This window comes from Syngnathus floridae, chromosome 18 (genome assembly GCF_059516105.1).
Source record: "Syngnathus floridae isolate MCC-2025c chromosome 18, RoL_Sflo_1.0, whole genome shotgun sequence".
Taxonomy (NCBI): Eukaryota; Metazoa; Chordata; class Actinopteri; order Syngnathiformes; family Syngnathidae; genus Syngnathus; species Syngnathus floridae.
In genome coordinates this window covers 10,026,949-10,042,674 of record NC_142430.1, presented here as the reverse complement: position 1 = coordinate 10,042,674, position 15,726 = coordinate 10,026,949, and the positions used below count along the sequence as shown (strand labels likewise).

Sequence of the window (15,726 nt, the reverse complement as noted above, 5' to 3'; positions counted from 1 at the left end):
TCTGTCACTTATCAATCTGACTTTTGTGCTTTAAGGTTTAAAAGCAAAAACGGGACGGAGAACCTCAGGTGGTGTACTTCGTGCCATGTCATGTGGAAATTTGTTCTAGTAGAATCAGTGAATCAGTGAATCTGTTTGAATTTTGAGGAAAGCATCATTCATATTATCCTTGAAATAGCTCACACACACACACTTTCTCTTGATAGTTTAAACAATGAATGAACAATTAGTTGACAAATAACTGAGTAGTTTGTCTTTTATTCATTTTCTTCCATCCTTGAGCCCCTTCAGTATTGCATGTCACACGTGTACATTGTATGATCCCTGATCATATAATAAACGCCCGATATTTCCTTTTGACGTTTAATGAACCGATTTGGCTCTTAATTTGCAATTTGTAGGTTTTTATTCTGCAGTCAGCATTTGGGTAATCACAATCCTATGGAATGTCAAGTAGCTTTAGATTTGGGAATGAAACTACATTTGGACATCCTTGTAAAGCTTATATTACGCTAAAAGTAGCAATAGTACAATTATACAAACAATTGATAAGACTCGCTGTGGTTATAACTGTACATTGTACGCAATTTCAACCATAATAACTTGTCCATTCTAATTTGAATCAACTAACACGTAATGGTCGTCAAACTGAAATCAGTCCTCAAAAAGCACAGCAGTTGAAACGTCTTGTCAATATTTATAGCTACATGGAGAGACGTATAGCAAGAGTGTGAGGGGCATGTGACGTGTGTATCATAGGTCAGTCATAATACAGTGATACAAGACTCATCGATCGGAATGCAATTTACTCAGCAGCATGGGTTAAACCATTTTCACTTCTGAAGTCATACGGGTGAGCATTAGAACATGTAGCAAAAGCACACAGTGACAAAGGGCAATCTAACATATGTACACTGTCTTTCTTCATCCTTGAGACAAAGTCCTGGCATCATTTTAGTGTGCATAAAGAAATAGTTGCCTTCATCTGACTATCATCATCCTCAGCAGGTTCTTGGTGGAAGATTCTCCGCCCCACCCTTTGTTCAAAGTCATATGGGGATCATTGGTGATTTTGCAAGGGGAGCAGAGCTGTCTTGTTTCTAATTTATATCTCCATGTCCACAGGCCTGATGTCTCCAGTCTTATTCTCCTGCACCCAGAGCTCTCTGTCTTTGGCAGGATCCACACACTGTAAAAGCTTGTCCACTGGCTCCATCGTCTGGACAAAAAGAAGCAGCAGACTAAGTAAGACTGTTGACCACACAACATCTCGTTGATAGCTCCTTACACTTTGATTGAACATGTCCGTCTCGTGTCGTAATGTGGTGTACTGACACAAGTGCTGCCGGATCATCTCCACTCGCTCCAACTCCAACCGTTCCAATTCCTGAAGAAAAAATGTGTTATTTACATTCCCAAACAGTTGAAGCCCACCCGCAAACTCACCAGACTGGTGGTGACCATCTCCTCAAACCATTTGGACTGGGACTGGTTGTATAGGTCCACACAACGCATCAGCTCGTCTCCTATAAACACAATTAAGATTTGACAGAAGCACATGAATCACTCTTTTGTTTCATTAGATCAAGCCAATTTTGTATAACTCAGAAAGACAAATCAAATATAAAATCCAGTTCATGTACTTTGAATTACATAAATTAAATACAGAAGGTGATTCCAATTAGAGGAAGTACGTAGAGTTAAACTTGTGAGTGGCAAAATAGATGTTGGGAAAACCTGAGCTTACATAAAAGGTTGCACAACGAGCCCAAGATAACGATAATGAGTCTTTGTTATGGGAATCTTTGCTCCTCTTCCGTCACACTGGAGTTAGTGCAGTGCAGTGCAGTGCAGGCAAGCAGCAGCATCAACAACTGATGCTGTTTTTCTCCTCAGTTGCATAAGCCAGCGCCATTGAGGAGGGAGGAAGGGAGGAAGGGAGGGAAGGAAGGAAGACTGTGTTCTCTGTCTATTTGGATGGATGCTTTCACACTTGTTTGTGACAGCATGTGGTCGGTGCCTGGCCGACTCATGACATCACATGGCAGAGAGAGTGGACATCTGCTTTTTCATCCCAATAAGCACACATTCTTCTTGAATGCAATGCTATTCAAAATGCATCTTACGTGCAAAGTCATCTTAAGTTGGATGGACATTCTTTTTGTAAAGCTAGAAGACAGCCTCCATTCAATATACTCTATATAAAGTGGATGAAATTCAGTAAACGCCTGCTGCCACTATGTCACCAGAAGGAACAGGCAAAAATTCCTATTTGGTTGAAGCGTCTGGTCTAGCTAATAAAACGATCACCTGGGTGTTACATTTGACCTCGCCCTAAATTCCCTCCCTCCCTCCCTCCCTCCCTCCCCAACTCTGACCTGCTTGAGTGGATTTCCTTCGGGCTTTCTTGATATCTTCCTCAGTCTTGGTATTGAGTTTGATCTCCAGCTGGTGTGTTTTCAACTCCAGCTCCTTCTGTCTGTCAGCCAGAGCTTTACGGGCCTAAAGGGAAACATGGGTTGCACACATCCAAATAATGAAAGCTGACATTTTGATACTTGGGCAGACCTGCATTGTGAAACTGCGTCTACCTTTTCCACAGAAGCATAGCGAGCGACGAGCTGCTTCCGTAAGTCTGCAATGTGATGGTCCAACCTCTTCATGTCCTTCTTAAAGTTCTCCCTGAAGCTCAGGAAAGGTTTCTCCACTTCACTCTGCAGCTGAAGCACAATAGAGGTATGCTTTTTAATAATAATAATAACAATTAATGGGATCAAATGCATGGCCGTGTGCAGAACATGCTGTTTTTTGTTTTTTTATAAAGCAAGCTCAAAAAAATGATGAAGTAGAATCATGACAGGTGAAAGCATAACAAAAGTTTCAAGTAAACTTTAACAGTACATTTAGAATAAAACTATTTCAATGTTACTCAGCTCTGAGCCAAATATTTAGTCTCAATGAGTCTTTTGTTTATAATCTGTCGAATTGCCTTACTGAATTTTTTTTTTTTTGCAATGTCGGACATTGTTACCGTCAAAGTCAATCGACCCTGTGAGTTTATGTATAAACTGGAGCTAAACATTCAAGATGTCTGTTAAACTTTTGGGTCAATTTAAAATATATTGTAGGTTAGATCTGTATTTTATCTTTAATATCCACAACAGCTTGAATAGCTTGAAAAGTGCAAATACTTTTGAGGAGAACTTCAGGTGAACCTCGGCTTCATCAGCCAGGCTCTTCTTCAATTGGGCCCACGCCTTCCCAAGTGTCCTAAGAGAGAGACCACACAGACTTTTATGTCGAAAAATGGGCAGAAAGTGTCGAGAAAAGGGAGGAGTGCCGCAGATGACGGTGAGTGCGCGCAGCTGCGGATGAGTCGAGGAGCCGGTGCAAAAGTTCACCAGCTACACCGCTAACCAGTAAATCCAGAGAGCTGGAGGTCCAAATGTACTTCAGCAGATAATTAGGATGTATGAGATATGTGCTCCGTTCCCGCATTATGGCTCAACTTCCAAGTGATTGTGGTGTCTCAAAGATAAATGAGCATATTATGCAAAGATGTTGCACATCTTTTTGCAATGCTAGATATTTGTTATGACAGAAAGAAGGATTATTAATGAAGGGGTGAGAGGTGGAAGACTTTAGGAAAGCAGCTTGTTTCAAAGTTTGGTCCTCAGTGGAAGACAAGTCTACCCTAATTAAGACTTTTAAAGCTTAAATAACAGAAGTGCCTGCCAATCTCTAAATCATAATACTCCAGAAGTCCAGTCATACAATTCGGGGAAAAAAACAACATAAGAAAACCTGTCGAATTTTACACAGCAACAATATCCTGATTAGAAGTAATAAACAACTGGGGAACATTACCAAACAATTTGAAACACAGATAGGACAGAGAAACTGGCTTGGAAACGCCCTCAGGAAACATCTCTTTAACACCACCAGGCGGGCCTTATCCTGGAATCCCGAAGGTCAAAAGAAAGTCAGGAAGACCAAAAAACACCTGGTGGAGGTCAGTGGAGGTGAAAGAGATCACCTAGGACCAAAGCTGTAAAGCTACTGCCATGTAAAATAACACATTCAAGTCCTCTCTTTGTTGTCGTTGGTTGGACAGACGCATTGCAGGATTCGAAGGAATAAAATGTGGTCACATTCTTTGTGATCACATTTGTAGCGCATAAAAAAAAAAGTGTTGAAGGCTGGCGGTGCTGGGCTGCAAATACAGTTCTTGAATAGCAAGCAACAAAACAGCGTTTGTCCTTCTTAACAACAGAGCTGGCCTTCGTGGGAGATAGAATGGAAGTATTGTGCAAGTGTGGGCTGACCCATTCAAGGTTCTATATGGAACAATTCCATCCCACTTCAGCCTCCTTGTTTATCTTCAGTCTTACATGCATCATGTGAGCATTTTAGGAAGGAATCTTTTTTTCTCCTCCTCTAATGACCATTGATAGTTTCCATATTGCATTTTGAGTCAAGTGAAAGTGCTATCACACTGCTTTTTGGAAGTTTCACTTTATTGTGAACAAACGAGCTTTTACTCACCCTTCTTCCTGGCTTGCTAGAGGTATCTGGGCAAGTTTAGAAAGGTTCTTGGCGTATTCCTCCTCTATTTTTATCCTGAGAGAGAAGTAAAGAGTTTCATTACCTGTTGTGCATTTGCACAGTACAATTAATGACCACGCACTTCCTTGTTGTGCAACGCAGTGATGTAGCAGAAAAAAAAAAGGGGAAACCACATGAGGGAACTGTGTGGTTTTCATGGTAACTTGAGAGTGAAACATTAAAAAAAAAAGAGGAATGAGACTCAAAAGACTGGGTACCTCTCTCGTACAAATTCGGCCATCTCTTTCTGCATTTGTTTCCCTTTCAGTTGTTTCTGCAATAAAACTTCAAACCCGCTGATGTAGCTGTTGGCCTGGGGATCTTTCTTATCAGTCTAAAAGGTCAACAAAACAAGCACACAAGAGACACTTTGAACAAACACTTAGCAGCAAACATGAGAATGTCACACCTCAGCGTCGTACTTCATGGTTTGATCTGTGGCAAAGTAAGCAAACAGGTAGCGGAATAACATCAAAAGCAAACTCCTCGGGGTGGAGCAGGCACGGCCAAATTCAACGGGCGTCAAGAACAACGCTAACCGTGCCGTTGGAAGCGGAAAAAAAATTGTAAACACTGCATGCAACGAGAAGACTTGGGAGTTACCATGGCAATTAGAGAGGAGCCTTATTATTATAATACAATGCAATCAAACAATGTTGTGTTTTTTATTCAAATCTAGGCTAAATACTGTTGCTTAGAAACTTCAAGACTTGGCTTAGAAACTTCAAACATACAACAAATTACTTTTCTCCCTTAGCAACATACATCGCATAATAAAATTGAAAATGGTCAGTATTTGTCTTGGCTTTGCTGACTCCACTTTTCCTGTTTGCTCCCATCGAGGGATTTACAAGAAAATGGACAATAAGCACAGAATGAAATGAAGTAAGCAAGTGAATTTAGTATACAGCACTGTTCGGAAATGTTACATAACTCGGATGCCTTCGAAGGATTATGTCAACTTGTAGACATAATAGACACATCACACGTGGTAGAGATTACACTGCAGGAGATCCACACAGAGGCTAGCAGAGATCGACGCATTCTATTATCCGGCCGGCCGGCCGGCCTCTGGGCTAGATTTCACTAAAGCCGACGCTGATTCTCAGCATGTATTGTCGTCAGGGTGAAAACATGAAAGGGTACGCTTAGATATGGCCACACGGGATGTTATTTAGTCAAACAATGGGAAGACGGGCAATGTAAACAGAGTCGAATGGATTCTTGTCGTTTGTTTCTGCTCGGGAGATGTAAAACAAATATGATTCTCTGATTTTATGGTGGCAGTTTGGAATGTTGTCTGCTTATGGTGATTTTGCTTGAGACTTTTTTAGAACTCACCCAGAAGTAGTCACAGTAACTCCATTCGTTTGGTTTAAGCAGCTGTTGTTCTGTCATGGAGGCAGGCAAAGGGAAAGTCACACTATTAATCTGTCAGGAGGGAGGGAGGGTGAGACAACGAGAGACTTGATTAATGGCTCATTTATACAAACACAACTTGGATCAAGTTGGGACAATTTGGAAAATACAAATTAGGAGGAAAAAAGCACCAAGTGGCTAATCTGAATTTTGCATCTGGATTGAATCAATTCTTAAAATGGCACTGTGCCAAAATAGACATTCAGATTACGTAATCATTTTTCTTATGGATCAAACACTCAGTTCGTGTAGCTCAAAACGTGTCAGTGGGATTGTATTCATTTCTCCTGAAAAATAAATCTTATAAACGAGCAAAGAGGTCAAGTACTGTAAGTCCATACTCGTGTTGTTTTAAACATATGGCTGTGAACATGATTTACATGATCAGACGTGGAAAAATAATTGACACTTTCCCCCTTCAAGAGAACCACAGGGGTGTTTCCTCCAGCCAAAAGAAAATCCAAAGAATTCCTCAGATGGAACTGAAGCAACAAGCACTTGTCTGTGAGGGGATGGATGAAGTCAGATCCCATGACAACAAAGGTAATATTTCACTGCTGTGGTTGGTGGGAAGCAACAGAAATGTCAAACGCCCCTGCAGTCATACAATTCTGAATTTGACCAAACTGTCAGACATATGTCTAGAAAGGTGCGGAACATTAGAGGTCAAACTAGGTCACGAGACTCCAGCTCGAGTACTAAATGAAACAAGCAACATACAGAATCAAGTTTGGCCTGTCATTCCATGATTGATTTTTTTTCCATTGCTATCTTAATCGTAGAAATATATGTGTATATTGTTTTGTTGTTGACAGCGTGTTAGGTAAGACTGTCGTGTTGTGACGTAAACCCTTTGGGCTTTTACTAAGTGGACTGACCACATGGAGTCTGTTTGATGCCCATGCGGCGTTTCAGAACCAAAGTCCTGCTGATTTACTGCCGTGTCTGTTACATCAAAGGACCTTCTGACTCAGATTTGTAGCTTCAACCCAAGTCTTCAATAGGTTTTTTTTGCTTCCGTAAACTCTGATCTTGTTTGAATGAAAAGATGGGAAAGAAATTCCACTGATGTATAATGAATCTAAAAATCCAGCTTTTTCATATTCTGAAAAATTGCTCACCCAGGTGATGTACCACAGCTATAATGGTGGGTGGAAAGAAAGATCCCACTAGGAATATCTGCATTTTTCTTTTTTTTCCTCCAAACTGGAAATGTAGTCCCCGCTCGGTAGTAAATGAGATCTTTGATGTCTACTGAAGGTAGTTGTTGGAAAGTGTTCCCACTCACCGTCACTGTGGTCTCCTTGTTCTGTCTCCTGGTGGGCGACGTTGGTCCCGGGCTCTGAGGAGAAAGGAAGGACGGTCCGTCAAAGCCAGCATCTTCCATGTCATACATGACTACTCCACACTCTCATACAGTTGTTCTCGCGCCTTTCCTTTCCTTTCCAATGTGAAGCTCTCACTCTGCTCCTGCTGCTGTGTATGCATGATGTGAGGAAGTGTGTGTGTGCAGAGAAGTGAAGACAGTGCAGCACAGCTTTGTGTTTGAGTGTCCATGTGGGGTTTGTGTTCACGCTCATAAATTCTACTTTGCAACAGCTGTTGCAAAAGCACCAAATACAGTATTGGAAAAGAAGATGATTTCAAAGGCTGCAATCAACTTTTCTGATGTTTATTTATTTCTAATGCTGATGCTTCAGTTTTACTTGAGAATATGTTTTTGGTTATGTTGGGTTCAACCAAATTTACATGAACCAAGTTATAAAAAGAAACCAGACAATAATATGACAAATCGAAACAGAAGACTATTCATATTTTGTTGTGTTTAGGTGTGACGGGTAGGAAAGTAGTAAATATGAGGGGACAAAGTGGAAGAAAGTGGTGGGTGGATCTTCTGAAAGTCCTGCTGCTGTTGCTGCTCCCACATTGCCTTGTTAATTATGATCACAGGAACAGATAGTGGAGGCGGGATTAATCTACTTTTAATTGCTGTCAGCATCTCCACCAGGAAAGGGATTTTTAATGTGGAAAAACATTACACGTCATTATCTTTAGCATCAAGCATAAGCTTCCGAGTTCATCTGTAATTATAGCCGAGTGACGCGTACAAGAAGTTAGGAAAATCCATTTTCGGAACTACTTTTCCTGACTTTGATATATAGTAGTGTAGTGTTTTACCTGTTGCTCAGTGCTGCCTTTCCGGATCAGATTGTTGTGTGAAAGTTCCATGTGATGCGAGGGGCTCTCGTCTGAGTGAAACCCGTTCACTGCGGCGACAAGTCGATTATTTTATCATTTGACAAGCATGACACGATGTATATGAATGACGTTTTTTTTTTTAAATATATAAATGAGTGCAACTTTCAGTGGTTGAGTTGGAAACATGTTCGAATCCTCCCAGGCTCTGTCTTTGTCAGACTTTAGGTAGATAGACAGATAGAGCCAAAAGAGTGACAAAGGGGTCTTTAGTTCTGCAATTGAAGCTACAGATAAAATTAGTTCCAGGAAGTGTCTGTTTGGATGTGTGTGGTGTGAATGAAAGGATTCTTTGTGCCACTGTGGAATTTGAGGAGAATTTGTAGCCTGGGATTGCTAAAAGATGAGGAAGTTGCACTGATAAATGATTCCAACCCATATAAAATAGCCAACCTGCAGGAAGGGAGCTCTTGTGGCGAAAGGATGATTTGGGAGTCCCTGGAACACTGGAGGGTCTCTCCCATGTTGTCTCTGATGAAAACAATTAAAAATACAACAAGAACACTTTTATAAAAATGGTTACATAAAGGTAACTGTTTAATGCTTCTTTAAAATAAATGTAGAAAATAGAAACAACACTTTTTTTTTTTTTTATCAAGCTCCCCAGAAGTACAATCATACATCGAGATTTTCCTGCACTTGGACTCATAAGTGCTCTTTTTGCTTTGTTTTTCTGCACAGGTCCATTCTCACCACAGGATCCATCAAAATTAGCCTTCACTGTCAGAATGCGAAAAGAAAAACGAAACAAAAGGCGACGTGTAAAAAAAAGAACTCTTATTTAATTTGGGCCTTTTGGGTTGGCTCGGCTCTATGGGGTGCTGTTGAACAGAGGAGGCAGTTGGGCCAAGCCCATCTCCTTAAATGACACGCATGGAGTGAAAAACTGGCAGCTAGCTGAAGGAGAAAAGGCATGCTTTGCAATTTGATGAACCAGGAGCAGAAAGCACGGCTCTCGGGCTCAAATCTACAACAGGAATGGACAATTAAAACCAGGCGAAATGAGTTCTAGTCATTTGGATGATCTTTTATGAAGCCTGTCAGCTTTATAAATGCCGCATCATCAGCAGTAAATCTCATCAACCTCCTCGTCACCACAAGTCGAAAGCATCTAAATTGTGTATCACATGGCTCATTTCCTGCCAGCCTCTTTTGACACCAGAAAGGAGCCTCAATTATGCAGATTCAAAATAGAAACGACAGCATGCAGCACATGAACGACCTTTTTCTCTTTGCATAAATGAGTTAGGATATCAAAAAGTGGACTAAAAAAGATGGCTTAGTGTCTCACCTCTGCGGTCCGACCACACCATGTATATGTTGGTTCACACACACACACACACACACTTCCTCCTACACATTGGGCAATTATTTAGAATCACTTGGTTATTTTCCTTGGTGTTAGTCATGTGCATGTAATTTCCCATTGGTCAGACAGGGATGAGTGGAGACTCTCAAAAGACTGCTGGTAAGAACTGTAGCACCCAGCAACACAAGAAGGGAAAAACCTCCAAAACACAGAACAAGGACACACTGCCCTCGCCTACGCATGTAGTTCCGTTACTATGGCACCCAGACACACACACGCACGCACACAGGACAGTATCTGATCATGCTGCATATCGCAGAGTAATGAAAAGAGGCCAGAGAAAATAGCAGACATGCTATAAATGCTTATTGTTCACAAAGAATGTCATCAGATAAGAGTTGTACATTTGAAAAGAGGTCCACACCTGCAGTGCAGTCTGGTCTCCTAAGTAAAAAGCTCTTATGAGAATAGATCATCATGTATTTTTACTGTAGTTGTAAATATAAGGCTGTGTGCGTGTGTGTGTGTAGAATGCTTACTGCACTCTTTAAACACGCCTCTTTCCAATGTTAACCCTCTGATGCCAGCTGAATTGAAATGTCCTTATGTATTTTAAAGTTTGTCTGCATATATTGCTATCTCATGATATCATACATAATGGTGCTTTAAATTTTAGATGCAACTTGCCATCTAGCGTAGTTTTTCTTGTTTCATTTTGATAACATTGTATGACCTCACACAGTTTAGACTTAAAATGTTAAATGTATATAATAATATGAGTACTCAGGATTCCAAAGTCTGGACTTTGTAAAACAATCATCACATTAAGCACCAAAGTTCATGTGAGTAAAACGAAAAGAGGATTAGGACGAGTGACTCCTTACGGCCTGTGTCTGCGTTATGAGCCCTCGCTCGGCTAATTTTAGATTCGGTCCCGGCCACAATTTGACCGCTGGAAACATGATCAGACACAAACAAGATGTGAACAGCTCTGTGGGAAAGTGGTTACGCTCTGATGTTAAATCAAATCCACAGATGTGGTTACACATGTAGGATGTACTCTTACGCCTCAAGCAACAATAAGCAGCATATTAAGATTTTTGCTTCTAAAGGGGTGGTAACTGTGGTGGTTGATAATCGAATAGGTATTTTCTAACCCCAGGCATTGTTTTCTGTGGTTGAACAATCTTTGTGGTTTCATCTGTTTTGCTCTGCTCTTTAGAAATGAAACAAAACAAAAAAACAGTTGCTAGGGAAACTATCACTCATCAGCAACTGTGTTTTAATCTTTCCGTAAGCTGCGGTCGAGGCCAACATCCTCAATTGTCACACCACCAGTTTGCGTAATATTTTCTTGTTCGTCATTTGGCTTTAACCAAGCAATACGTAACAATAAAGTGACCTAAAATTGATTTTTAACACATTTTTATTGCATCCATGGCTCATCAATTGCCCCACTGGCTTAAACTCGGAACTTGCAATAATAATACACTTAGTGGGGTATGAATGAACCTGTTTTTATCCATCTCAGGTGATGGCCATCACCATTTCTGAGGGCTCAGGTAACGAGCGACCAATCGTGGCTCAGCTCGCCAATGTCATATGATCAAACCCAGAAAACAGGTGAACCTTCTTTATTTTTCTGATATTCATACCATTGCTCATGGTGTTGACATAGTATCGCCGTCCTTGTGGAGACATGTAGCACTTCCAGTGAGGAGGCAGAGGCTCTTTCAGGTCCTCCAGCGGAAGCTGACTTAGCGATGCTGTTCTCTGTCAAAGCAGAAGAAGGAATATAAATAAGTAGAAGGATTTAAGCGGCAATATTGTCCCGACAAATGTTATAGCCTCCCAGGAGATACAAACATGTTATATGGTTTTAATTTCCTCATTCATTTTACAAGCAAGCAAGCAATGACATCAGAGCAAAGAGCGGCCTGCTGCTACATAATGTACAAACGAGCCGGCCAGCATATGTCCATCGAACGCAAAGGACAAAAAGAAGGCAAACTGCATCCATCTGCAAATGGTTAGCAGGAATACAGAAGAGGAAGAAAGAGCCCATTGTAAAGATATTGTGCAGAGAGACTTGAAAAAGTGCAGATATCATTGACAGTCTACTAAATCCCATTGCTCTCTCATGTCGAAAGATTATCAGCAACACTCGCCTCCAAAAGTATTAGGACAGTGAGGCCAAATGATTTATTCATGTTGACTGAAAACAGTTGGCTTTAAGGAAAATCCAAATATTTCTTTTATTTTTATTGATGTATGTAAATGTATTCTGACATACCACAAAACATGCTTGTGCATTCTCTATATTTCCTGCTTGTGTCATTGATGTCACATGTTCAGTATTCATGACTAAAGCCCAGGATTGTTCTTCTACAGCTTTCGGCCACAGATGGTGGCCATCCGGCGGTGGCTTGAACAGCATGGATTTTAGGCAGCAATTCCTGAAGGTGATTGACATCTGACTATGTGAAGATGTCTGTCGAATTTGCCTGGGGATGCCTTCCAGGATTGAACAAAACTCGGTGAGTCCAGCATATAAGAAAGACTTTAGTGGTGGCAAGTGGTGTCAAATCTTGGAGCGTTCTTGTCCCAGCATATGCGACATTAAATAATGCACCATTCCAGATGGTTAAAGTTCTATAACGGAACAAAAGTGCCTTTGGCTCCACATTCACAGCATGCCAGAAAAGCCTGTGGCAAATGCACTCATCCTTCTGCACAGACTGAGAAGCAACCGCAACAATCAGGACTGCTATGAGCAAGCAATGCAAGCTATTTGATTCTGCATTTCTTATCATTGTCATTTGAATTCGACTTTTGTGTTAAATGCAATGGGCGTCATCACAGAAATGAAAAAATACGCATCTTAATGTATGATTTCAGTCAAAATGAACAAATTGTGAACCGCACGGAATTGACATTGAAATTATTTTATATTGCTCACAAGTCTTTTATGTTCCCTGATCTGCATTATTCATGGGCTTTTATTGCGAAAGCATTGCAAGCAAGTATTGCCGTTAGCATCAAATGACACAACTGTATATCTACATAGCACAGCGAAAGTTAAATGTAATAAAAAAATAAAAGGTCTTTTGCGACACCACTCGTGAAACTTTTCTGAACTTTTATTTCTCCAAGAGAAATAAAGGGATGAAGGACAACAACGAATTAACTTAAATCAAATGTGTCCAAAGACTTCTTGCATTCTAATGAAGACAAAAATCCATTCTCCAAGAAAAACCCACAAGAAAGAATACAAATTCAAACATGATGGTCCTCTTCTTTGTCTTTCATTTAATGCCACAAAACCTCCTCAACATTGTTGCACGTAACGATGTCGTGGCCCAATTGACACTGGTGTAACCAGTTGACAAAAAGACTCCAACCTTGAGCAACAACTAAACTTTTTTGTTTCATTTCTTTCTTTCCAGTGTTAACTCATCAGCAGGTTCGTAACATCTGAGCACACACTTTGTGCCATTGTCCTGAAAAGGTGAGTCACACTATCCCAACTGTCATCATCTGTGTCACCGTCACTATTGGTCACATGATTTTTGGTAAAAGACAGTCACTGGCTGTGTGGAGGAGGAGGAATAAGCAAACTCAGCAGTCCAAATTGTCAACAGATCAGCTCATTGAATGAACAAGCCTAATGTTAGGTGACAGGTATGGATGCAAGAGTGCCATAAATAAATCAATTAAATTGTTGAGTAATAGTTTGCCGTTTAAAAAAGACTTCAAGAGCATTGCTTGTAATTTACATTGACTTGAGTTGTCCCATGTGTATTCCAGAGGCTTTTCTTTTCAAATAACATTATCACAATGTGAAAAGAAAAAAAAATGCACACGTCAGCTGAAAAAAACCATGACGGCCAATACAAAACAAGCCAACACTCTCCTCGCACAAACTCCCACACAGTCCCTCAAGGGTCGTAACTCCATCATCACCACTGCCATAAGCAGGCCCTGTACTGTAAGCACTCTTTGGAGCACACACAGAGTTCCCAACTCCTTTGGGATCGCTCAGCAAGAGTCAAGACCTCATGAAAAATCCAGCCAGGGAAAAAATTCTCACACATACACTGAGCCACTAGCTGCCTGACAAATGTACCCGAGATAGAACAGGAAGGAGTCAATGCAGGAGCGAAGGATAATGAGTGTTTGGAAGGGGGAAAGAACAACAAGGCTTTCCGATACTATCTTTATTTGGACTTATGCATTAGGGAAATGTGGGAGACTTGAGAAACCGGAGGAGACATTGACGCTGTTCAGTGCATGCACATATGTGCACACTAACTGCTGCCATTGTCTGCTTAAGGTCTTGTGCGTGCGTGCATGCAGGCAAGTCCTTACAATGACCATTTTGTTCCCACCCATTTCCCTAATTTACAATATGAAAATGATCCAAGAACAGAATAACCATAATCACTCCATGGAAGTCGAAGAAAATATTGGGACACCTTGCCGATAGGCTACTTACTATTGACATTGAAGCAATAGGATAGTAAATCATAAGAAGAGTAAAGTAGTAGTATTGAGCAATTGTTAGTAGGATATTATTTAGGATATATTTCATTTGCATCATGAGGAATGAAATAGTAAAGCTAGGCCAAATGAAAATCACTATAATTACTCTGAGCTAATATTTTTTTTTTTTCTTCAAAACACAACTCAAAATAGAAACAGTGACATGCTTCCAGTATAAAAAAAAAGAAGTTCATTTTACCTCAAAAACCTCAAATTGGTAGCTAAAATTTCTCACAATTTAAAGCTTTCGGAGTGTTACCACAACACAAAAGGCTTTTTTTCTCCAGTTAGTAGCAACTACGTGCTGGGAAGACGCACAGCAAATTGTCCCGAGGTACTCAGTGACAGTTTTACCACAAGATATGTGAAAACCTTAAATGTGTTCTTTAGTTTGAGGCCAAGTTGGAAGGAGGATGTGTCACAGCCAAACATTTCACCGCCTCGTTTTTATTTACTGTATGTATTTGTGTGACGATTTTGGATGTGACGTTAGCACTAAGGACTTTTTTTTATGCAACTAGCTCGCTGCTCACAAGTTTGGGCACACCTACTCATGACAATGTTTAAATCTTGGTGCAGTGATAAAGTAACAAAATGTCAACTCCAAACTTCCACCATCTGCATGATAAGAGCCAATCTTTCCCTTTGCCAAGAGTTAATTTTAAGTTAGTTTCCATTCAATGAACGCGAGTCATTCAAAGGTGAAACTTTATTCAAACATCACAAATATCCAACCACAGTTTCAGTCAAAGATACTGTGAAAGCACGGAACCTGTGATAAGTCACATGAAATATCAGCAAACACAAGACACCTATTCACAATGATTTTATAATAATAAACCAATTTATCAATAAATTGATTTAAAAAATGGCAAATTCTGATATTATAGATAATCATTTTCGGATGGATGGATGGATGGATGGATGGATGGATGGATGGATGGATGGATGGATGGATGGATGGATGGATGGATGGATGGATGGATGGATGGATGGATGGATGGATGGATGGATGGATGGATGGATGGATGGATGGATGGATGGATGGATGGATGGATGGATGGATGGATGGATGGATGGATGGATGGATGGATGGATGGGTGGATGGGTGGATGCATGCATGGATGGATGGAGCTTAAAATTGATTTTTCTTCCTTACTCTAATCATAAAACGGTCGTGAGTGCATGGCATGCAGTAGTGCTGTGATTGTTTGCACAGCTTCCACAATATTTTTATTTTTGTTGCCCACTCGTGTTGTCCAAAACTGCACAACTACATCGTGAGTTAATTTCAGGGTATACTTTCAAGAATGTAGGCGCCCGCATTTCAAGTGAGGAGCTGACCATGAGGAACCAGAGCAGCCAGTGCATTCACGCGCACTCAGAGGAGACCTGAGAATTTGAATGGAATGCGAATGGAATGAGGAAGTGTGCGTGCGTGCGGGCGAGCGAGCGGCCACTCAGCAAGATGCCAATCCCTGGAAGAAGTTTCACCCAATTTGATCAACACAGCACGGGGAACCTAGTCATTCATGCATGGTGACTTTTTCTTTTAGTGGCTGCCATTTGTTAAATGAGTCAACCTAATTGAAATG

At 40.7% G+C, this 15,726-nt stretch overlaps 2 protein-coding genes and 1 long non-coding RNA gene across 6 annotated transcripts in view; 2 read left to right on the top strand and 1 right to left on the bottom strand.

Annotated features, from left to right (window-relative positions):
* Positions 1–230: 230 nt before the first annotated feature.
* gas7b (growth arrest-specific 7b) overlaps positions 231–15,726 on the bottom strand; it is a 15,980-nt gene continuing 484 nt past the window's right edge. For both annotated transcript variants that reach the window (XM_088360176.1, XM_088360175.1), the window contains 13 exons: positions 11,245–11,362; positions 8,674–8,751; positions 8,203–8,291; positions 7,313–7,366; positions 5,947–6,036; positions 4,824–4,939; positions 4,546–4,620; positions 3,192–3,270; positions 2,592–2,720; positions 2,379–2,502; positions 1,447–1,526; positions 1,289–1,387; positions 231–1,219 (listed from right to left, as the gene is read on the bottom strand). In XM_088360176.1, coding sequence (XP_088216302.1) covers positions 1,106–1,219; positions 1,289–1,387; positions 1,447–1,526; positions 2,379–2,502; positions 2,592–2,720; positions 3,192–3,270; positions 4,546–4,620; positions 4,824–4,939; positions 5,947–6,036; positions 7,313–7,366; positions 8,203–8,291; positions 8,674–8,751; positions 11,245–11,362 — 1,245 coding nt within the window. In that variant the 3' untranslated portion in view covers positions 231–1,105. The remainder of the gene's footprint in view (positions 1,220–1,288; positions 1,388–1,446; positions 1,527–2,378; positions 2,503–2,591; positions 2,721–3,191; positions 3,271–4,545; positions 4,621–4,823; positions 4,940–5,946; positions 6,037–7,312; positions 7,367–8,202; positions 8,292–8,673; positions 8,752–11,244; positions 11,363–15,726) is intronic.
* LOC148382977 (uncharacterized) lies at positions 6,399–15,079 on the top strand. The gene is made up of 4 exons (XR_015854051.1): positions 6,399–6,567; positions 11,121–11,212; positions 11,981–12,126; positions 13,036–15,079. It is a non-coding gene; the product is annotated as an uncharacterized LOC148382977 (long non-coding RNA).
* adprm (ADP-ribose/CDP-alcohol diphosphatase, manganese dependent) overlaps positions 15,278–15,726 on the top strand; it is a 14,651-nt gene continuing 14,202 nt past the window's right edge. The window contains exon 1 of one of the 3 annotated variants that reach the window (XM_088360180.1): positions 15,278–15,670. The gene's annotated coding sequence lies outside the window, so the exon portion shown is untranslated. The remainder of the gene's footprint in view (positions 15,671–15,726) is intronic. The other 2 variants (XM_088360184.1, XM_088360182.1) reach the window with 2 other exon arrangements.